Source organism: Chiloscyllium punctatum, chromosome 5 (genome assembly GCF_047496795.1).
Source record: "Chiloscyllium punctatum isolate Juve2018m chromosome 5, sChiPun1.3, whole genome shotgun sequence".
NCBI lineage: Eukaryota > Metazoa > Chordata > Chondrichthyes > Orectolobiformes > Hemiscylliidae > Chiloscyllium > Chiloscyllium punctatum.
In genome coordinates this window covers 108,247,148-108,271,981 of record NC_092743.1, presented here as the reverse complement: position 1 = coordinate 108,271,981, position 24,834 = coordinate 108,247,148, and the positions used below count along the sequence as shown (strand labels likewise).

Genomic DNA, 24,834 nt, shown 5'->3' with positions numbered 1-24,834 from the left:
CATTTGTTGCCCATGATTTCTGCTGTGTAATTTGTTTATTCCACTCCGATAACAGAGGATAAATACTTGTTTAATGTCTCTACTATTTTCATATTTACCATGACATTTTATCCCATCTTTGTTTCTAAGGGACCAATGTTTACTTTAGTTACTCTTCATATACTCTTACAATCTGCTTTTTACATTGCTGGCTAATTTAATCTCATGTTCTATTTTTACCTTGTAAAGTTAACTTTTTATTAATGCTATGCTGGTTCCAAGACTCCCAGTCTTTAGGCTTACTATTACTTCTGCAACATTAAAAATAGCCCTTTTCAAAAAAAAATCCGTAATTTGCTGACTAAACCTGTTTCTGCTCAAATATTTTCTTCACGTTTGTAGCCTAGCGTAAAATCAGAAACTAAAAACCTAGATATTTTCCTTTCTAGTAGCAAAAGAAACCACTGAATATCATATTACTGGAATCCCAGGACTTAAAATGGATATGAACAATCCATTTACACTGCCAGGACTAAGGAGCAATAGTTAAATCCAGGAACTTGAAATCCTACAATTAATTCAGTCAGACAACAGAAGCCAAAAAAGGAGGGATTCCTCCAAATTAAGTAATTTTTAAGAGGGTAATGAATAGGAAAAACGATTTCAAATCATCACAAGTTTCTGTTCAGCTAAATTATCAATATTTATACAGCTGTGTCTATTACAAACAAAAATCCTTACTTAACATTTGTGTTAATATACCGTACTTCCACTTTTCAGCACTAAATACAAAAGAACAGAGATTATTTTACCATGTGAGCGTAAAGGATGTTTAGCAGCTTGCAGGCATCAATATAGCCCAAAACATAAGTTACAAAGAGTGATGCAACCTAAAAGAATAAGGAGAGTACAATGACTAAACAGAAATAAACTGAATCAGAATAAAACAGAATTACTAATTCTTTGTATATCTCACACAGATATAATTGTCAAAAAAAAGGAACACAGTAAATAATGTATTTCAATAAATCCCAAGGTTCAAACAATTGCATTGTACTAAAAGATTCACCAACCAGTTCAGTGAACTAAAATACAATTTCATCGTCATTACATATTCACAAGAAAACATCCAATTTATTTGATGTTAAAATGAGTTCCATTGGGACATCATGGTGGAATCAACCTAATAAAAGCTGACAAATACATGAAATCTGATGCCGTCAGGGGCTGTGATTCACCAACTATTAATTCTCTTATCCACCCAACCCATAAATAGATAGCACCAAATCCAGATGAGTTGATATCCAGAAGATTAGAAGCTTACTAACTCCACAGATATTTACACCCTGCTAAAACATTCTGGGTGTCTCATTTTATGGGCAGAGTTTGCGTGTTCTCCCCCAAACTAAACAGAAACAAAAATGTCAATGGAGGTGATTAAAGGAGGAGAAATGAGTGTGTGACTACTGAGTGAAAAGCAACAAATAGATTATGAGCGAGTCTGGGGGTCAGGACTTACAAACAAGATAAGAGACAAGTGAGAATTGCAATACAGATTGTCAAAGCGATACCAAATAAATGAAAACATAAACAAAACGTAAATTACTTTCCATAATTTAACATTTCCCTGCAATATAAGGAATAATAGATACAAGAGGTACGATAAAGCATTTCTTTCCAAAGACCCCAAACCTCAATGCAGTCTTCACTGCCAATTTTGTGACGGGCTAATCAGGTGATAGTAGATTCCCCCACCATCCCCATTCCTTAACCTTGTGCCTGCCTGACTGATGAAGCAGACTTCAACAAGAAATAAAGTGATGACATTACTACAATTGAAGTACTATATGAGAAATAGTGATGTGAGCCATTAACTATTCAGGAACAGCACTCAGACATCTGGATTGTTATAGCTTTACCAGACAGAGCACGAAAGACACTTATGTACTCTAACCCTTCAGCATGGTACATCAATCTGAATTAATTATTAAATACACCGCTATACAAAAACAGACAATATGCTTCAGAAATGTCTGTTTCCAGGCCAAGTAAGCATATGTTAATTATATAAATTGTAGTTCTACAAATGACAGATGGGATCCTTCTGCTTAGATGTCTACATAACGAAGAATCAGGGCATTAAAAACTATTTGCCAGTCAGCAAAATATTTGGCCTGCAGGATGACATCTTATTAAAACAGAGACAAGTTTGCAATGCACTGAGATTTTGGTCACCTGGCCTATAATATTGATTTGTAAAAAGACACCGGCTACTCAAAATCACCTGAAGTTTTCAATTGGATTTTATGTAGTCAGAAACATCAAAATTGTATAATTTAAATGTAAAACATTAGCATAAAAGTTAAACATACTGATCATTTATATATTCTGTTCAATGTTTCTGTCCGAGAGACAGCAATGGCATTGTAAACAAACACATGCTGTACAATCAGTTACTTTAAGTTTAGTTGGTTTCTTTTAAGTCTGCAAAGGAAATCTCAACTTTTACTATTCCCATCCATGTTCCTTACCTGTGTCAGGAGCACAAACTGTGCAAACTGCCATGGAAGCAGGAAGAGAATGGTTGCAATACAAAATGAAACAAAGGTCCTCTTTTCCACACAGACTTTTCTATGGAAAGGAAAATATGTATAAAATATTTTAATGTCGACATGAGTGCATATGCAATCGCAATAAAAGACATGGAATTTTCAAACAGAAAGATATAGGTTAGTACCTTAGTATGCGGGTTAAAAGCAGCATCTGCAAAATTAAAAATGGATAGGAGAAGCTCTCACGAAGAGGGGGGGTCCACATGACTCTTGTACACTAAAATGAAAGAACAGCTGCTCAGCATAAAGTTCCTAAGTAATTAAAATCCAATAGCTTATTCAAGCATTCCCATTTACCAAAAAAAAACTTCTTACATCCCACATGGACAGGAAAAGTATCCTCAATGCATTCCCACAAATAACAAAGGCAGCATTCACCAAGGTGATAGTAATACCTTGATCAATGAAATTTGGAAAATATTCAATTATTCAGTTACCAAAATGCCATGGCAAGATAACAGACAAAAATACAAGAATCTCAAAATGACCAGATTTAAAAGTTAGGGTAAGTTAGAATGTGGAATAGAGGCTACAATCAGATCAACATGACCTTGATAAATGGTAGAGAAGATTAGAACGGCCAAGTAGCCTACTCTGCTCTGTTCCTTCATTTAAATGCCAGACTGTGCCAAATCATGAACCACTCACAGCCATCTGTTGTCACCAACCATTGAACAACCTTGCATCAGCCACTATATTCTACTCAGTGCAGCTAATTGTGGCTTCTCAGTTAGGAACTGGACCTCGCGCAACTATTGCATTGTCCTGAACTACCTGCAGGTCATGAAACTTGGTAAGATTCCACACTCCCAAGTTTCTATCCAAAGGCTTGGCCAGGCTTCAAGACTTTTTGGTTAAAGTGCACATGCACATCAATGATCACCATGCTGTGTCTGCTCGCATGCAAATTCTGATTACTGCTCCAGAGCCTAGCACATTATTAATTTAAAAACAAGTTTAACATTTTTCGACAAAAGCAAATTACTGCCTATGTTAAAATAAAAACAGAAGACATTAGAATTATTCAGCAGATGAGATAGCATCTGTGGAAACAATTAATTTTGACAGATTATCATTGTAAAATATTAAGTATAGTTTACTCCTTTTCTCTTCACAAATTCTACTAGACTTGAATAATTCCAGCATTTTCTGCTTTTATTTCAATTTTCTCCCGTTGCTAAATCTCTTTGTACTTAGATTAGTTATTTCACAGAATGCTCAACAAGGTAAATTAATATATTAGAAGGCATTAAATTAAAAAATAGCCCAACTCAATGGGATTCCAAGAAGAGTCACTTATCACTCACTATTTCCCCAATTCTTTGGAGGCACATATGGTCAGTCAAGGACAGAAATAGGTTTGCTTGGTTCAACCATATGGTCAAACAGCCTGATGCTTATTGTTGAGGCTCACACGTAAACAAAAGATTTCTTGAATTTGGTACCACATGGCAATGGCTTCCTCTAAAACCATTCCCCAACAAGCACCTTCTGGATTGGTGGGACAGGAGACAAGGGTTCAGGAAAATAGATAGAAATTTCTGCTTTTAAGTGTGGCCCTTAGCAGATTGATCAAAGTGCTAGTGGGCTGGAATATTCTGTCGTCCATCTGAGGAAATAGCATGCTGGGAAAAGGGAATTACAAAATTAGTTAATAACAGATGCTCAGTTTAGTATAAATAATAAAACAAGTTAAAATACTGTACAAAGCTGATCCACACTCAGTAAAGAACCATATTAATATTTTAACATTATGAACGGGTTAAGTGTTCCTGCATTAAAAAAGTGTCATTAAATTAACAGTTGTTAAACTAAGATCAGAGCAGGCACAGAAGAGATATTAAGCTCATTTAGAAAATGCTTATTTCTCCTAAAAGTTGAAACATTATTTCAACATCTGACCTAAAATTAAGATTTTAATTCTGGTGTTAATGTGATTACAAGAAGTAGACAAATAGTTGTTAGTCTTTTTAACATCAGTTAATCCATTAGTGCATATTTAGCAGTCTCACCAATATTATTTCAAATTACTAATATGACAGTAGAGCTTGCACCTTTTATGAACCAATAAAGGTACATTAGACTCTTATATGAAGGCATATTGAAAACTTATTAATTTTTCTGAATTTTCTCTATCTTGGCACAGTAATTCAGACAGACATTTTGTTTAAAATGTTTTGGTTGCACCAATGCTCAACACAAATAATTCATTAGTCATGTATGTAAAGAGCTTCAACAGTTCTTTACAAAGCCCCAGTTTGAAAACTAGACATGAAGTTTCATATTCACACACTAGGAGTTAAATTGCCAATCATATTGGAAATAGATATGGAAAGTGGAAGGGTCAGCAAAGAGAACACTGCAGTATTAAGGACACTAGCTACAGACCTTCTGGATGAATTGAAGCCTCAGCTGTCAGAATGGTCAGGATGAACCTGCCCACCAATGATCCCAGCATTCAGTTTGAGACAGTTTATTCAACAAAGTAGCAGCCTAATGCTGAACAATATCCCTACTACAATGAAAAAAAAATTCAAATACAGAAGTCCTCAGAGTAATATTGAAATAAAAATGGAACTTTAAAATAATTTGAAAATCTGTTATGCTTACCTCACCATGGTTAAAAAAAAAGCAAACTACAGTGATCACTCCACCAAACCTGCTCCCACTGCAAAACAGAACAATGATATTAGTTACAACTTCATTCCTCCATTCTCAACAACAGATTTTCATTTTTCAAGGTTTTAGTATTTGTAACTATTAATTACCTTAATGAATCCCTATTCAATAAGATGCAAACAAACAGCACACTGAAAGGTTGCGCCTCAACCTTGATCTTTTGTTATACCTTTGGCCCCACCTGTTATCACTTAGCAGCAAATCACAACAGCCAACTTGTGGACAGAATGTTACAAAGACAAATGAAAATAATGACCAGGATATCCTATGTTGGGTTATAATGGTTTCACACTGGATAAAATACAATGATTAAAAAAAAAGGCCATTAGGCCTGACTAATCAGTGACACCATTTTAATTCCTCCTGTCCCTCTTCCCATCTTGGCCTATTTAAATCTACCATTATCAGTTCAAAAGTAGTAACATTTTGAGCCAAATATGACAACATTGTTTCTCTCTCCACAAGTATTGTCAGACTCAAGAGTTTTTCCAGCACTGTTTTTATGCCATTATTCCTCTTTCATAACCACTTGCCTGGTTTCCTCTAAAGTGCATTGATTTGCTTCAATTACACTCTATGCACTGAGTTTCACATTCTCATCATTCTTTGAGTCAAGAAATTTGTTTTGAATTCTCTACTCGGTTCCTTGGTGACTATTTCATATTGGTCTACAGCTCCCTCACAAGAGAAAATAATCTCTATGTTCGTGTTGATTGAGCAATAAATATTGGCCAGGACACTGGGGAAAACCTTTGTCCTTTATACCCACCTTGAGAAGCAGCTAAGATTCACACACTGTCAGCAGCAAAGTAACTGGTCATTAATTCATGCACTATTTGGGAGACATGGTAGCGTACACAATGACTTATGTTTTCTTGTAGTGACTATACCATAATTCACCATTCACAAAATTATTTGAGGCATCTCGGAGATGTAATTGCATTATATAAACATATGGCTTGCTTCTTCTTTGTATTAATTGGTTAAAGTGACTCAACAAAACTGCAAGCTTTCAACTTAATATATTCTCCCTGCTCAGCCTTCTCAACCAGTACGTGCACAGAAACATAAGCACATCAGCTTTTATTTTCAATACGAACTGATCATTCAGAACATGCCAGAAATTAACAGATGCAAGCCATTTGACCTAATCAGTCAATGCTGATGTTTACCCTCCAAATACAGATAAAATTCTAATCTTGGCTTCACACTGCAGTCCACCTGCTGTGGGTTGACCCACAATGGCATTATGGAGGGAATTCCAGGATTTTGACCCAGTGACAGTGAAAGATCTGCGATATATTTCCAAGTCAGGATGGTGAGTGGCTTGGAGGGGAATTTGAAGGTCGTGGCGTTCTCATATACCTATTGATAACCCCCAGAATGTTAGTAGTGGGGGATTCAGTGATGATAACACCATTGAACACCAAGGAGTGGTGATTAGATTGTCTCTTATTGGTGATGGCCATAGACTGGAATTTGCATGGCACAAATGTTACTTGCCACATGTCAGCCCAAGCATGGATACTGTTCAGATCTTGTTGCATTTGAACACTGATTGCTTCAATGAGTGGCGAATGGTGCTGAACATTGTTCGCCAATGATTGCGCGTCCCCACTTCTGACCTTATGGTGGAGGGAAGGTCATTGATGAAGGAGGCGGCTGAAGATGGTTAGGCCAAGGACACTACCCTGAGGAACTCCTGCACAGAGGTCCTGAACTGAGTGATTGACCTCCAACAATCACGACTATCTTCCATCTTCTTATGTGTCAGGTAGGATTACAATCACTGATACCCATTGATTCCAGTTTTGCTAGGGCTCCTTGATACCACACTCTGTCAAATGCAGTTGATTTCAAGGGCAGACAGTTTCACCTCACCTCTGGAATTCAGCTCTTTTGTACATATTGAACCTGAAGGCGGGTATAAACTGCCCCGTGTTTACCGTGGAGCAAGGCCCACATCGGGTTAAGCCAGCAGTATCCATTTTTAAGCAAACAGTATTCATTTTAAGACAGCAGCTGCCAGCCCGACCACGTGATCGGGAGAAGGGGGCCCAAAGACAGATCCAAATACACACCAGACCAGACACTAGTCATGACTCCAGACAATGGTCATGACTCACAGATCGAAACCCACCTTATAATCTCGTCAAAGTTCCAACTGACACACACCCATAACCTGATCATGCAAAACAGTCCTACGCAAAAGGCAAACACCAAACAAACAGGATGAACCTAACAGACACTTTGGAAGTAACAAAGGGGGGTGCTAGCCTCCAGCCCTCACGGAGAGACAAGCAGATAGCACCCGGACCCATTTACATTAAGATAAACAGCACACCTTTTGTGTATGCTGCCGACTCTCCGAGGACGGCAGGAAGCTTGACATTCACACATACCCCAGCCATGATTACCACCATTCACATTCATTCATACCCAATCTCCTACATCCTGACTCATGAAGTATATAACTTGTAACATCACGCGGGAAACGTGAGAGCGATCGAGATTCGGACCTCGGTTGGTCTCCGCCGGCGTTAAATACTTCAATAAAGTTACCGATTGTCGAACCGCACTCTGGGCTCGGACTGAGATCATTTCATCCACGCTAACAATTGGGGGCTCGTCCGGGATGACGACGACTGCTGGATCTCTGCGAAGGCTCTGGGTGAGTATCTTTACTCTTTTACCTCTCCCGTAAAAGTTCCCCAGAGCCCCGCAAGGGACTCCGCTGCCGGCCGTTATCGGAACCGGTGAACAGAGTGGGTCCAGCAGTCAGGTAACGATAGAGTACTCTTTAAAAGTGTGTGTGTGTGTGTGTGTGTGTGTGTGTGTGTGCGCCTGTGTGAGTGATCCTTCGCGGGTGGGCAATTGGGGTCGCAAAGCACTGGTAAAGGTGTGCATGAGACTGTTTTGATTTTCGTTTACTGTCATTTATTGTTGACGTGTTCTAGTGACTGATGGACTGAATTTCCCTGGACCGATGACTTTAGGTACGAGACCCCGACAGATTGATCCCCTGTGTAAAACACCGACAAACAAAGCCTTCCTGGATAACCTCTACGGTGGGAGTTTAGGGGATCCCATTGTACGTTGAGCCCGGTTTTTTTTATTTTGGCGCCATACCTTGAGTCCGCGGTAGGGTCTGGAAGGCCCACGCACGTGACAAGACGGGAAGTCCTCCAAACCAGCCCGACAAGCGGAGCCTCTGGGCCAAGCTTTTGCCCATTGCCTCCGCAGTCCCGGGTGGTGGCCTCTATAGGATTAGTGTGGAGAGGTCCGAGTTCATGCCCCCCCCGTGGCACACGGGGCCCTGGTTCACACCCGGTGCCAGCGGGTACACACGGCCGCTGAACTTCAGACGGTGAGAGACTCACGGGTTTCTTTTAAGTTGCGCGACCTGGTACAGGCCCGCGACTCGCCCTTTTTATTTCATTTTTGTTTTTTAGTGGTCTGCGCTCACGCCGTTCTCCCCCTTGCACATGGGCCCCTGGTTCACACCCGGTGTTCCCGGGGCACGCACGGTCGTGAAGGTGAATAAGTTAGCGCCAGTTACATCTCTTGCGCTCCTACGCTGGTAGTTTTGTTATTTTCAAGTCCTCTTTCCATTACGCCCACTGCACACCACCCCACCCCACCCCACCCCCATGGTTGGCTGCGCGGCCGATGATTTAGAATGGGGGCCAGAAGGCTCCCTTCCTCGTTTCATAGCCGACGAGAATAAAAAGGTCATCGAGACTATGCTCCGATCAGGCTGGCGGCCCGCCGATCCACTGGATGCCCAGCGGGAGTGGTGGGTCCGCCAGAAAAGGGATAGATACGAGAAAGCCTGCGTCCTTGTGCTTCAGGCACGTTAGGCTCGCTAGCAAGGTCCAACTATACATGCAAGATAAGCAGAAACAGGCCTCAGAAGACCTCGAAGCCCAGGCGCTTGCCAACCATACGATCCTACCGACATCATCTGAGCCTCCAAGCGCCCTGCCGTCCCCCACCTGGGACCGGGGGGGGGCGGCTCATGGACAACACAGGCCCCCAGGAATCACACGCAAGCCTAGCTCACACCACCCCGATTAAAGTTGAATATATCCCCGGAGGTGGGGAGAGGGGGAGACCAGCGTCCCAAACCCACAATCCCCGCCTTAAAATGACATACGTCTCCTTAACCCCGGGTGATACCATGAAACTCCTGGACAGGCTCCCCACCCTTAAGCCCCACCACAATAACACTGAATTTTGGCAGCGGCTTAGGGAGATGCAGACCTGCCACAACCTCCACAATAGGGACATGGCCGGTCTTGCCCTGACCAAACTCCCGGAGAACCTGTAGTCCAGGCTCCAACCCACGCACCAGAATGGGTCCTGGTGCGCCGACCTCAGCGACAGCTGTTGCGAGCAGGAGGCCGCCCTTGCGGACTTTAAGGCCGATGTCAGCGAGGCTCTCGGCCACACACCGATTGACTGGAACGCCATTGTGGCCATCACCCAGAAACCCGGCGAGGGTGCTCAGGAATATGGGGTCCTTAAGTTCGAGGCCTTCTAGGCGCATAGCGGGATCCCCGATGCTGACAGGCAGAACCCCGCATTTATCCAGCTATACAAGGACAGGTTAGGCCCCACACACCAGGCTGTCCTCCGGCCAGGCCTGGTACCCTACGTCTCTTTCACGGAGCTCGAGAATTGGGCCATGTCCCTCGATAACCAAGCCCCGGCCACCGTTGCGGCACTTTCGACACCCAAGCCGCTCGTTTGCTACCGCTGCAGACAGACGGGTCACCACAAGTTTAACTGCCGCTCTCCTTCCTACACCCCGGAGACCCTGACTTGGGAGGGGGCAGCCCCGGCCAGTGCAGGGACAACCCGGGTCAGCACCGGGGCCGTTCCCCACCGCGGCATGTCCACAGTTGGCACCCCTCACGCCCCAGCGACCAGGGAACGCCCAAGCAGGGAACCAACGGTGACCCACGGCCACAAAAACCCCACAAACCCCGCTGGCCTAGCCCGAAGCCTCCCCCCCCGACTGGGATCAGCTCAGTCGCGGGCAGCTGCTCGAGCTCTTACAGCTACTCGTCCGGCGTAAGGACTGAGTAGCGTTGGCCCCCGCCAAGGGAGCCGACCCCCGTATCTGGGTTTCTGCATCACTTGGGGGCCGCCGCTGCAACATTTTGATAGATATGGGGGCGTCAGTCTCCCTCACCGACCTCTACCTCCCCTCCACCCATTACTCCATTTCCATCACTGGGGTGGGGGTGGGGGTGGGGGTGGGGGGGAAGCTCGGTTGTGGCCCGCCGTAGCGAGGCCACCCTCCCGAAGATCTATGACATTCTACTCCCCATCCACTTCTGGGTTTGCCCAAACTCAGAAGGGACGATCCTGGGCATTGACCTGCTGGGCGAACTGGGAGCAGTTGTGGACGCGTTCTACTGGCGCCTCCTATGAACGTCCCGCAAATCCCATAAGAGTGCCCTTGAGGGTAGATGGGTCCCCACTAAATCGGTCGCTGCACTCACGCTCTGCGTCCCTATCACCCGGGACTGGACCGGAGACGGCGCCTTCGGAACAGTCTGCCAGTTGGTCCCGGAGGTCTGGGCCACGAGCAAGCAGGACTGCGGCCTTGTCCGTTCCCCTCCCGAGCAGATACTTGGCCCTGTACAACCCCGCACCGACAGTACCCGAGCAAACCCGAGGCGCTGCGCGCCACGGAGACCATTGTGGCCGAACTCACCAGCCACGGTGTCTTGCGACCCGTGGTGTCCACCACCAACTCCCCCATATGGCCAGCCCGTAAGTCGGATGGGAGCTATCGGCTCACCATCGATTATACGGCACTCAACCGGGTCACACCTAAAGAGCACCCCATTGTTGCCAGCCCGTCCACCATCTTTAACGGCCTAGGGTCTTCCCACCGGATCTTTACGGTCCTGGACGTGGCAAACGGCTTCTGGTCCATCCTACTGCACCGTGACTCTCAGGACAAGTTTGCCTTCACGCTGCGAGACAGACAATACACATGGACCCGGCTGCCACAAGGCTTTCACAACAGCCCCAACATTTTCCACAGGGGCATGAGTCAGACCCTCGCGGAATGCGACCTATCCCCTTTCTCTAGCACCCTCTTACAGTACGTGGACGACCTCCTGATCACGTCCACGGACGCGCGCTCCCACCTGGGAGCCCTGACCACCATCCTGCACACCCTCACCTGGGCAGGTTTTAAAATCAGCCCCACAAAGGCCCAGATCGACCTGGCCACAGTCCAATACCTGAGCCACGACATTAGCCAGGGCAGCAAGACCCTGCCTCCCGATCGTAAGTCGCCCATCGCCGACATGCCATGGCCGGACACGGTCAGGGGAATCCACCGCGTTATGGACCTTTTCAACTACTGCCGCGCCTTCATAGCGCATTTCCCCACCATCGCTGAGCCCATCCAGCGCCTGGTAAAGGGGGATAGGCCCGGGGCAGAGAGAGTGGAGTGGGGCCCCCGAGCAAGACGATGCCTACTCCAAGCTAAAAACCCACCTCCTCAGTGCCCCGGCCCTGCGCCTTCCCGACCTCTCAAAGCCCTTTCACATCTTTTATAGCCTGGAAGGGGGGGGTTCTATAGCGCCGTGGCCACCCAACTCTCCGGGGACCGCATGAAGCCCATAGGGTACTACTCTACTAAGGAGTCCCCGGTCGTGAGGGGGATGCATCGCTGCGTGGCCGCACTTGACTGCACTGTGTGGGCGGTCCGTGTGTACGAGCTGGTCACCATGTCCGGTCAGATCATCCTGCACACCGGACACACTATAGTGGAGCTCCTGAATACAGGACGCCTCCGAACCGTCTCTGACGCCGGTAGGGCAACCTGGAAGGCAGTCCTCCTCCCCCGGGACCAATCCATTAGAATAGTTAGGGACACGGGAACGAACCCTGCAGATGAGATTATAACTGTAGGGGAACCCCACCACTGCCAGGCCGTCATGGATTCGGCTGAGGAGGACTACGTTGCTGATAGGACTAGGTCAGGGTCAGAGATAGTCCTATACGTTGACGGCTCACGCCGGTTGGTTGAGGGGTCCTACCGGACGGGTTGGGCAGTGGCCGACGACACCGGGGCCACCCGAGAACAGGGGACATTAGACGACGATACCTCAGCCCAAGTCGTGGAGCTGGTCGCCCTCACGGCAGCGCTCCGCATGGGGGCGGGCAAATATTTTCACCAACAGCCAGTACGCTTTTGGGGTAGTCCATGACTACATGACAGCATGGAGCCGCCGGGATTTTGTCACGGCCGGTGGCGGCCAGATAAAACACGAGAACACAGTCCGTGACTTAGTGGCGGCAGCGCACCTTCCCCTGCTAGCAGCCGTTGTAAAAATCAAGACACACCAGTGGGCCACCACCGCCGAACAGATAGGGAACCATTGGGCCGACCAGGCCGCCAAAGCCGCCGCAGGTGACCCTCTACCCCCTGTACGCGCTGCGACTGTGAATGAAGTCCGGGACGTTAACGTCCTGGACGTCCAAAATGGTGCTCAGCCCGAGGAAAGGGAGGACTGGAGGGCAAGGGGCGCAATCCCCAACCCCGATGGGGTATGGCGCCGCGACAGCAAGGTAGTGGCCCCCGCAGCCATCAGAACAACCCTGATACAACTACATCACGAGCCCGACCATGCAGACCGGGAGGGGACCCTCGCGAGGCTGCAGACCAACTGGTGGTGGCCTGGACTTGGCCCCGACGTGGCCAAGCACTGCCACCGGTGCATTGTCTGCGCCCAACATAACCCAGGGAGGCCCCTGCGCATTCCTATGGCCCACCAACCACGGCCCAAGGGGTCCTAGGAGAACCTCCAGGTCGACTTCACAGGACCCTTGCCCCGCCAGCCGCAGCAAGAAGTACTGCCTGGCCATAGTCGACCACTTCACACGCTGGGTAGAAGCTTTCCCGACACGGGACTACACATCAGCCACTGTGGCCAGAATCCTGGCATTCGACATCTTTCCGCGATGGGGGGGTCCCCCTCCAGATTGACAGACCAGGGAACACATTTCACGGGACGCGCGATGAAACCGGCCTGCCGCCTCCTGGGTATCAGGCAGCGCTTCCATGTCGCCTTCCACCCCCAGAGTTCGGGCATGGTCGAACGCATGAACCGGACCCTCAAAGTGGTGATCGCGAATGCGATCGCCGAGACCGGTCAGGGCTGGGTGGACGTCCTGCCCTGCATTCTGATGCGCCTCAGAGCCACCCCGGGCCGTTCCACCGGCCTCACTCCCTTCGAACTCATGATGGGCAGGGCCATGCGACTACCCGAGACCGTCATCGAAGGGGGTGAGGACATGGCCCCACTTAGGGATAGGATGGCCCATTACATCAGACAGCTAGACACGCAGTTGCGGGCCCTCAGACACACCGCCCGCAATCAACAGGACATCAGGGACCAAATGAAACAGCAGCGACAACCGCCTCCCCAAACCCCTCCCGGGCATTGGGGACAAAGTCCTGGTCCGGGCCGCTCCCGACCGGCCCGGCTTCGCCCCTCGGTGGCTGGGGCCGCACGAGATCATCCTCACCAGCGACACCTGCGCCTGCATCGATATGAAGGGAAGGGCAGGTGGAAACATTGGTCCCAACTTAAACCTTTCCCCCACGGCCCGACTGGACGGACGACAAAGACTTAGACTGTGGTCCCCGTCCCTAACCACACGGGGCCGATGTGTGGAGTGGCTGGAGCACAGGCTTCCTCTGGTCTCTGCGCCAACCAACACAGGGCCAATGTGTGGAGTGGCCGGAACATCGGCCCAGCCACCTTACTGGCAGCCACCACTGACTTATTCCCCCTACTCACCCGCACTCCCCCAACACGCCTGACAGGATTTTAACACTTTCTCCCCTTACAGCAACAGTGGTGGACCGATCCGGGGAAGGTGGGGTGGGGAGAGGGGGCCGCAGAACACATGTACGTTTACTAATCATACACCCTGACGAGGGTGTCTCTCTCTCTCTCTCTCCCTCCCCCTTTCCCTTTTCTTTCACAGATCATGTCCCACCGGTGCACCGTCCTCCACATCCTCTTCTTCGCCATAGGACTTATACCCTCTTCCTCCGGAGCTGCAGACAACTTCTACTGCAATGGCGTTACCTTCAACTCATCCAGTACCATTTGCATCCCTGCGAGGGATAAGCCTGACAAGGTCAACACATTTTTCAACACCTGGCTGGAGGTCCTCCTGGACATACAGACAATCTGCCTACTCTGCACATTGGAGCGCGACCCACAACCAACCTACCTATGACGTGCAGAGGCTATGGACCGGGGGGGGGGGGGGGGGGTGCATGTTCGGAACGATGTGAGTTATGCCAGACGACCTCGCCTCGGCCCCGCCCTTCGACGCGTTCGCGACACGGGACCTGTCCGTTTGCGGTTACTATGAACCGACCAATGCCGCCGTGATTTCTCTATATTTGTGTTTCTCGACCCCCCCCCCCCAACAACCACGACTCCTGAGATACTACCGTGCCCCTCTCTGAGGCCGGGGCCCGCGGGGGGGGACTGGTATTATGGGAGGAGGGGGAAGTCCTTTATGATAACGTCCGACACGAGGTCGTGCCCGTGCTGGTCAATATATCGGGCATCCGGGTACCGGAATATTGCACAGCACAGGTACGCAGTCTGTACACCATGATGGGAACAGAGGTGATAGAGAGGGCTATAGATGCCATGGAGGCAACCCACTATCGAACCGACATACAAGATACGACGCAGACGGGACATTATCAGTGACGCCCTCACAGGAACATCAGTAGTAAACTCCCTAGATATCCAGCTAAAAAGGGGTGATGAGAGACCTGTTAGCAAGATCCCTCACACACCAGGCAGAACAGGCATTTCGGGGGGTAGAGGGAGCACACATTCAGCTCGACGGCATTGCAGTCCTGGAGACACATGCCCACACCATCAACCGCCTTATTGATTGAGAAAGGGAGAACACGGCTCACATTCAGGAGGGGCAGCTGTGCCATGCATATGGCCTGTGGATGGTAGCCCAGATCCGACACAACCTGGATCAGATACAAAAGGCGGGGGGGGGGGGGAGAAAGAGGTGCCCGACTGGATCGATAGCACCAAACTGGCCTCACTCGCAGGACGCTCCGGGCCGCTTGATAGCCGGACCCTGAAGAGAATGACCCGGGTGTACCCGATGATTCCCGACTGTGAGGTCAGTGAGGCAATGGGAGTCGGGATGGTCCTCCTGATCCCAGTGGTCACCCCGGGGTCTGGGCCATTTCCCCTGTTCCACATCGAAAACATTGGAGTAATACGGGAAAACGCCTCCCTCAAATATATTTTGGCACACGACACAGCCATCTCCCGAGACGGCGTTGTGTACAGGGTGCCGCTTGCAGGCTGCAAACGGCGAGTGGCAATCACAATCTGCCCCCACCCCTTACGGCGGAGTGAAACAGCGGAATGCGGGTTCAACCGTAAACAGGGCTGCACCCTTGAGATCGAACCCACGGGCCCCCACTTCACTAGGGCGGGGTATGGTGGCAGGGGACAATATTGTGTCCCTACCCTTGAAACGTCTTTCTGGTTCAACGGACTGCAATGCCCGATTCCCCAGCACGAGTTCTGCTTCACCCCTAGGGGCCCAGTGACGATTGGACAAGCCCATAGCTCAGAGATCCGACGTCAGGACCCCGAGTCTATACAGGCCGCTGACAAATTCAGAAACACCCTTAGGGAGTACCAGGAGCCCGAACAAGCCCCCATCCCACATTTGGCCAAGGTCTTGCGGGAACTTAGGATCCGGGTGGGACACTCAGTAAAACTATACCATCAATTACAAGCCCATATCAAAGACCTAGAGGAGGATGCAGAGACAGCTCTGCAGACCCAGGGCTAGGCCCAGAGGGTTTGGAACTGGGGCCTAAATGTCAACATACACCCCTGGGTCAGAATTATCTCCCATGCCATTATGTGGGTACAGTTACTGCTAGTTCCGGCCTGGCTCCTGGTGGCACGTCACTCATGCCGCCAACATAAACGAAAGGCCAGAAAAACCATGCTCCACGCTATAGACTCCTGGCAAGTAATTAGACACCACGAGCTCACAGGGCTCGAACTAATGTAACCATCTCCCGGGACTATCCAAAGGCCCCATGACTGCAGCATTATGGCCGGCGGAATGTACCGGGCGGGGTAGCAGCTTTTAAGATGTCAGCTTCGGGGATGTGGACATGGCCAACCCCTTGCCGAAAGGGGGGAACTGAAGGCGGGTATAAACCGCCCCGTGTTTACCGTGGAGCAAGGCCCACATCGGGTTAAGCCAGCAGTATCCATTTTAAAGCAAACAGTATTCATTTTAAGACAGCAGCTGCCAGCCCGACCACGTGATCGGGAGAAGGGGGCCCAAAGACAGATCCAAATACACACCAGACCAGACACTAGTCATGACTCCAGACAATGGTCATGACTCACAGATCGAAACCCACCTTATAATCTCGTCAAGGTTCCAACTGACACACACCCATAACCTGATCATGCAAAACAGTCCTAAGCAAAAGGTAAACACCAAACAAATAGGATGAACCTAACAGACACTTTGGAAGTAACAAAGGGGGGTGCTAGCCTCCAGCCCTCACGGAGAGACAAGCAGATAGCACCCGGACCCATTTACATTAAGATAAACAGCACACCTTTTGTGTATGCTGCCGACTCTCCGAGGACGGCAGGAAGCTTGACATTCACACATACCCCAGCCATGATTACCACCATTCACATTCATTCATACCCAATCTCCTACATCCTGACTCATGAAGTATATAACTTGTAACATCACGCGGGAAACGTGAGAGCGATCGAGATTCGGACCTCGGTTGGTCTCCGCCGGCGTTAAATACTTCAATAAAGTTACCGATTGTCGAACCGCGCTCTGGGCTCGGATGGAGATCATTTCATCCGTGCTAACAAACCAAAGCCATTATGAGGTCAAGAGCTGAGTGGCCCTGGCAGAACCCAAACTGGGCACCACTGAGCAGGTTATTACTGAGCAGGTACTGCTTGATAGCACTGGTGACACCTTTCATTACTTTACTGATGGTAGAGAGTAGACTGATGGGGCGGATATTGGCTGGGTTGGATTTGTCCTGCTTTTTATATACAGGACAGACCTGGGCAATTTTCCATATTGTTGTGTAGACACCAGTGTTGTAACTGTACTGGAACAGCTTGACTAGGGCAGTGGCAAGTTCAGGAACACAAGTCTTCAGTACTATCCAGAATGTTGTCAGGGCCTGTAGTCTTTACAGCATCTAGTGTCTCCAACTGTTTCTTGATATCATGCAGAGTAAATCAAACTGGCTGAAGACTGGCATCTGTAATGCTGGGTACCACTGGAGGAGGCCAAGTTGAATCCCACCCACTTGGCCCTTCTGGCTGAACACTGCCACAAAAGCTTCAGCCTTATCTTTTGCACTGATGTGCTAGCCTCATCCATCATTGAGAATGGAGATATTTGTGAAGCCTCCTCTACCAGTAAGTTGTTTCATTGTCCACCATCATTCATGACTGGATGCAGCAGGACTGCAGAGCTTAGATCTGATCCGTTGGATATGGGATCACTTAGCTCTGTCTATCACTTGCTGTTTGGCATACAAGTAGTCCTGTTTGGTGGCTTCACCAGGTTGATACCTCATCTTCAGGTATTCTTGGTATGCCCCCCTGCAATCTCCATTGAGGCAGGGTTGCTGCCCGACTTGATGATAATGGTTGAGTGGGGGAATGTCAGGCCATGAGGTTACAGATTATGCAGAATTCAATTCTGCTGCTGTTGATGGCCCAAAGCAGCTCATGGATGGCCAGTGTGGAGTTGCTAGATCTGTTTGAAGTCTGTCCCATTTAGCACGGTGATAGTGCAACACAACACAATGGAGGTTATTTGCAATCTGAAGGCGAGACTCTGTCTCCATAAGGATTCTGCAGTGGGAACTCTGGACAGATGCATGCAAAACAAGTGTGTTTTACTCTCCTGTTGGTTCCCTCCCCACCTGCTGCAGACCCAGCAAAGCAGCTATATTCTTTAGGACCTGACCAGCTTGATCAGTAGTTCTGCTGCTGAGTCAGTCTTGATTAAGAACACTGAAAAGCCCCACCTAGAGTACATTTTGTGCCCTTGCCATCCTAAGTGCTTCCTCTAAGTATTGTTTAGCATGGAGTACTGAATCATCAGCTGAAGGAGGGCGGTACATCGTAATCAGGAGGAGGTTTGCCTGCCCATGTTTAAACGAGTGGGCAAAGACCTGTAAAATGGAATATAATATAGGAAAATGTGACATTGTCAATTTTGACAGGAAGAATAAAAAACATATTACCTAAACGGTGAGAAATTGCAGGCCTTGAAAGATGCAGAAGGATCTGGATGTTCTAGTGTAGGACTCACAAAAAGTTAAACATGCAAGTAATTAGGAAAATTACTACTACTGTTGAATGTTACCATTTATTGTGAGGGAAACTGAATACTAAAATAGGAGGTTGTGCTTCAAGACATTGATGCATGTATTTTTAAAAACACAGTCTTTGCTTTAATGACTCACTACACTAGGAGCTCCACAGATTCAAGATTTCTGTGCAATACATGCTTCTGCTATCAATCCTAAATCTCCTCTTAATCCAATATCATACTGATGTGTATTTTTGAATCTAACCAGACATGAACAAGTGGAGGATACAATAAACATAATCAAGGTGAAGATTAACTCTCACACAGGGAGCTGAATGGAGTGCACAAATCATAAGGTAAATGTTAAGTTAAAATATTTTGCTTTCAATTCACTAAAACTGAATGAAAACAGCCACATCTCAGTGGTGTTACGATGAGAGATTGATCGAATAGGAGCATCACCTTCTGGTGCAGTTAAAAATATCAGCCCTAGCCAATCCAAGAATGGATTCAATTCATTCCATACAACTAAACCAAGAGAAAGGTTAATTACAACATCAATATCAAGAAATACTCATCACCAGGCATGTCACAGCTGAAGCATACACCCATCAAGAAAAACATGCCCTATTTTCATATAGTCTTCCCTTTATTCACTTTACAACAAGGGAATGTTTACATTTTACATAGATTAATTTCTTGCAGAGGCCACTGTATGCAAATTGGCTGCTGCATTTCCCACAGTATAATAGCGACTACACTTTTACACTTAATAGAAGAAATATTGCAGTCAGAGATACGCTTTGCACTTCAAGTATTTCCTAAGTCATAATGTGAACCTTAATTATTTGATGATATTCACATTTTATGCGGCACAAAGTGCATGTCACATATCACATCACAAAGGATGATTCTATTTATTAGTCAACACATTCTACTCCAATCATTTCAAAGTAAAAAGGCAGATTACAGCCTGGAATCTCTTGTTTTACCGAAGTGGGGGAGGGATTAATTGGGGTGTTAATTTGTTTACAACATGGCTAAGTTTTCCATATTGCATTTGTCAATTGTCAATTCAAATATCAGATGCACTGAATTAAAGAGCATTCTAAGTGTGTTGCATCCCCTCTGGCTAATCTTTCTACAGCTGCTTTTTAAATACAATGGAGAGTTTAAATAAATAATGTATTAGGGTCAGTGAATTCAATCTAAGAAGCGGATTTGCAGCACAGGAATTAACAGGGAGAGTTCCGGGTGTAGAATCCTGGAAAAGGAATTAATTGTCAGCAGGTAACAAAAATCATGTTGGTATTTCCTCTGGTTGTGCAAAATATTCAACAGTTCATAGACTGAAGTCTCATGAAAGTAAAATTAACCAACATGAGAAAAGGAACTTTCTTTCCCCGCCACTGAACTTCATTGTTAAAACACAACAAAATGGTGATTTAAAAAAAAAAGATTTTTTAAACTGGAAACAATTTATATCTATTTACTCAATCACATCCTTCAAGGCTTGAATATCACTAACAATCGAAGAATACATACTTTTCTGTACCAAGAGAACATGCCTGAAAGGATGGTGAAAATAAATAGCAGTCAAAAGGAAATTGAATAAATATTCAAAAAGAGAGAATCTTGTAGGATGATTTTGTTTTTTTTTGGGGGGGGGGGAAAAAAGAGAGGAAAGAAAAAGAGGAGCGGGGAAGCTGGGGAGAAAAAAAAAGAGTTGTTTCCACTCAAAGAATTGACACAGGCCTCCTTTCCTGCCCTATGATTATTAGGCACAATTAATAATTTAAAATCTCCTACACTGACTTTTTTTACATCAGTGTGTAAAACAAAGATAGAAGTTTGTCAAAAATGAAACAGCTTCATTTGGTCCCTTCAGGTTTTTGGAGTTTTCAAAGTTTTAAATTCTAAATCATTAAAAACGTTTTTCTACTGAAAACATTAGGAAGGCAAAATGTTTCTGCCAGGTTAGATGCATTATAAATCTGCACATGTGCTTTGTTTTGTTATGTTTCACAGCAGACAGTGGAAGGAAGACACAAAATTAAAGAGGAGTTGTGATGAGAATGTGGTCAGCAACAGGAGATTGGGAAAGTGGGAGGTAAAATGTAAGGGAGATGAAATCTTTGAGGAAGAGGTCCATAACGGCTGGTGTGGAGGCAAAAGCAGTAGGTGAAAGAGATGGGATCACAGGAAAAACAAATGAAAATCATGGGCTGTTTTATGCTTGGAATAACCTTGGAGTAACAACAGAATTTAACAAAGAAGAGGACTGGAATAAAAGTCATGATTTTAACAAATTTCACAGTTGGTAACAAAGCTAGTTATGTACCAATTGCCTCAAATCTGCAGTGATCAAGTGCAAAACTCACTGTAGTAACATATGTTGCAAAGAGATATGCAATTTTACAAGATTTAAACTATTGCAATTACCAGAATACAATTTACAAACAGCAATGATACATTTTCTGTACATTTAATGTCTATAGATATTTATTAACAAGAATTTTTAGAAAGCTTTCAAAAGGCTGTTATTGGCCGATTGGGCCAATAAGGCCCCTAGATATTGGTTCACTTACAAATGACTTAAGTCACTCCAACCTTGCAGTGCAACTGAAAACATGTAAATCCCACCTGCAAACTATCTTGCAGTATGCTCACTTTATAAACAGTACTGCATTATCTTCTTACCTCAAGTATGTTCCGTAGAGGAAAAACAGAGACATCATGAGTCCATTTAAAATAAAAACAAATGTTACATAAAAGTAGGCAGGGTCTCCCATTCCTATTAAATAAAAAAAAATGCTTTAGATCACTACCTAAACAAACATTTAAAAACAGGGAATAAAGATAGTGTCTGACATTCAGAACTTGCCTTCACAACTCTCCACAGGGCTGAAGCCCTTTCCTCGGTCCACACGCCAACATGTTTTGGTTGAAATGCCAAGGAAGTCTGCAACAGTGATGTAAATACGATACCAGCTGCCGAGTACTACCTACCCAGAGAAGAAGTCAGGTTTTCCCCATCATGTGTCAATTTTAAACTAAATATCATACCACATTGTTGTTACTAGCAATAGCACTGAAGACACTAGACTTCTAAATATTAAAACTGATAATAATGCTATTATGCAGGCATAAATTAAAATTGACATTCGATGGAGACATACAATAATAATTTATTAATGAGGCAACAATTATTGTTTTTAGTCAAAGGGTTACTTTAGTTAATGTTTAAAGCTTTGACCATGTAGTCAGTAATAAGCAAAATTATCAAAGCATGTGGGAACCACAGATGTAGAGAAATTAATAACAAAAATTAGACATACAGATTGTCAAAACTAGTTGCATAGAAGTCACACTATGGCTTTGAGCAAGATAGAAAATGCCCATGAAGGACTGTGTGAAACAAAGATAATGTCAGACACATGGATACTGAAGTATTGGCATTGTTAATATGTACACTGTAAGCTATATAATACCTGAAGGTCTTCTGTAAACCACTAGAGTGAACTTTACACTTAGTGTAATAGTTACACTTAAACTATCACCTTTTCTCCTGAAGCCTCCTGAATTTATCAATCACAATTAAACCATCAATTCCAGCTTAGTCAGAAGATGGTGGGTTTGCATCATTAGGATTTGAGCAAAGAAACCAGCTTGATACTACAGTGTTTGGAGATATGACGACAAGGGTGAAGGGTGCACAAGATTTATCACAAAACATGACGTGCAGTAGAGTTCTGAAGCAGTTATTTTGTGAAGTTGGTTAGGCGGAGAAGAGCAGAGAAAGAATACAGCACAGGGAGACAATAAAAGAACACCTGAACTACTTCTTCATTTTCACTTTGCCTAATTAAAACACTTGTCCTGCTGAATTGACTGCTGTAATATTTGCTTTGGTTTGAAATTAGGTATCAACAGATAACCTACCTCTGGATAAAGATTGAATCGCTTCAAGGTGTTGATAACCAAAGGATATTCAGTCAATCCATCATTCATTATGTTACTTAAACCTTCACAATAGGAAGGCGCTTCAATGATGGTCTTAAAGAAAGAATAATACAAGCCCTAAAACGAGAAAATATATTTGCAAGCATTACATGATAAGTGCTGACTGTTCCTTAAACAAGCAAAATGCCAAAAGATTACACTCTTTTCCAAAGCAATCCATCAGAATTCTATGGATAAATATTTCCTGCAATGCTACAAATTTTCAATTTGGTAATAATTTCCTGACGACTCCATTTAATTGCCCTTCCTTTCTGCACTGTAGCTTCTAACATTTCCATTGTTTTGGAAGATAAGGGCTAACAAAACTGTAAACCTGATTATAGTATTTAAAATTCTACCTATTAAAAAGTTCATTCATCATGTGATGTAAGCATGACTAGTTTGGTCAGCATTTACTGCCCATCTCTAATCATCCCCGAGAAGGTGTTATTGAGCTGCCTTCTTGAACCACTGAAGTCATATGCTGTAGTAGACCCAGAAAGCCAGTGTGCTGGGAATTCCAGGATTTTTTGACTGAGCAACACTGAAGGAATAATGAAGTATTTCCAAGTCAGGACAGTGATTGGTTTTGAGGGCAACTTACAGGTGTTGTTGTCACCAGGTTTCTGCTGCCCTTATCTTCCTGGATGATAGTGGTCATGATTTTGGATGGTTTTGTCTAACAGCCTTGCTGAATTTCATATGGTTTTCTTTCTCAACATGAACAGAATTCATTATTACATCAACAGATGACGGATAGCCTCTGTTCAAGAAGGATAGATAGATATACATTCTTACTAACTGCAACCACATCTGTGCTATCACTCTCTGTCCAACTGTAGCAAAGGTTTGCACATGACAATCTGGGAGAGTTGTACATCACACAGCATCCACAATGGGCTTCACTGTTCTTGGTTCTTCTTCCTTTGCCCACAGAGATCAGAAAAAGCTGAATGCTCCTAAATATTTCCAGGTTGCTATGTGTTAAATGTTCCCCAGTTAACATTGTTGAACATATTCTTCCATGGCATCTGATGAGACGAGAAGCCAATTTCAACATTTATAGCCAGTCGATGATTAGAAATACCAATAGCAACCTCCTGGTTGCTTAGTTTCATTAATGATCTTTGCCACAATCACTTATTTCAACTAAGTGAACAACAATGAAGTAAACTGCTTCCATTTTCAGGAACTACGAATACATGGGTAGTGGGGAACACAGCAAGTGTTAGTGTAGATAACAGTGACAAAACAGCAATACATTGGAAGCAGAAAGATCTATACCCGTAACATTCAATTCAAATAGAAGATCAAAATCATAAAGGGGAATCACCTTCAATTTTCCCATTTTAATTATAATGCATTTGAAGATTGATGTGACACCATGATGTGTCACATAAGGATGCAAAATTATTCTTTGCAACCTTTCATATTTCACAAGCACAATTCTCCTGCTTCTGTAATGTGGTGGGTGCAAAATACAGGAGACTTGGAGCTAACAAAGTGGTTCCCTTTACAGAAACCCAGTACAGTATATTTTAACAGAACAGCAGAGACTAATAGGGTTAGAAATAGGGTCAGTCAATGGCAATTCCAAAAATTCAGAGCACCAAATATCAGTTACCTCATAACCTGGCTGCCATTTAGCTGACTCATCTGGCTAGGAGAAGAATGGTAGCCTACTTATACTGCAGTTCCAGAGCTTCATCAATAATGCAGATCAAATGCTTACCATCTCAGTGCGAAAAGCCATTTCCCTTTCTAGCGTTGAAAGGTGAGAGAAATGCCGATTATTTTCAAAAAGACTAGATATATGGTACCTAAGGTAAATTAGAGCAAAATTAGAATGTTCTCAACTCTGGAAGCAATGTTTAAAAAATATTCAACAAAATTGCTGTTGATTTAGCAGACACATGTTAATTCGAATGAGGATCTAAAATTTGAATTTAGGCAACAAAATATGTAGATTTTTATTATAACAAAATGTTTCTCAATTTAAAAGAATACGATAAAATGGTTGTGAACCATATTGCTGATTTGCAGAATTAAGTTGCAGTTAAAAGATAAGACGACAATAGAGTTTTCGAAAAGATGAATACTGACACATTAATTGACCATTTGAACAACTTTGAAC

General features: G+C 45.2%; 1 protein-coding gene across 4 annotated transcripts in view; it reads right to left on the bottom strand.

Annotated features, from left to right (window-relative positions):
* The window catches only part of dpy19l1l (dpy-19-like 1, like (H. sapiens)), an 88,518-nt gene that overhangs the window by 57,335 nt on the left and 6,349 nt on the right, over positions 1-24,834 (bottom strand). For 3 of the 4 annotated variants that reach the window (XM_072571008.1, XM_072571009.1, XM_072571010.1), the window contains exons 3-10: positions 24,433-24,520; positions 22,641-22,778; positions 21,583-21,703; positions 21,399-21,492; positions 5,202-5,259; positions 2,717-2,808; positions 2,511-2,610; positions 792-869 (exon numbers count right to left, since the gene is read on the bottom strand). In XM_072571008.1, coding sequence (XP_072427109.1) covers positions 792-869; positions 2,511-2,610; positions 2,717-2,808; positions 5,202-5,259; positions 21,399-21,492; positions 21,583-21,703; positions 22,641-22,778; positions 24,433-24,520 — 769 coding nt within the window. The remainder of the gene's footprint in view (positions 1-791; positions 870-2,510; positions 2,611-2,716; positions 2,809-5,201; positions 5,260-21,398; positions 21,493-21,582; positions 21,704-22,640; positions 22,779-24,432; positions 24,521-24,834) is intronic. The other variant, XM_072571011.1, reaches the window with a different exon arrangement.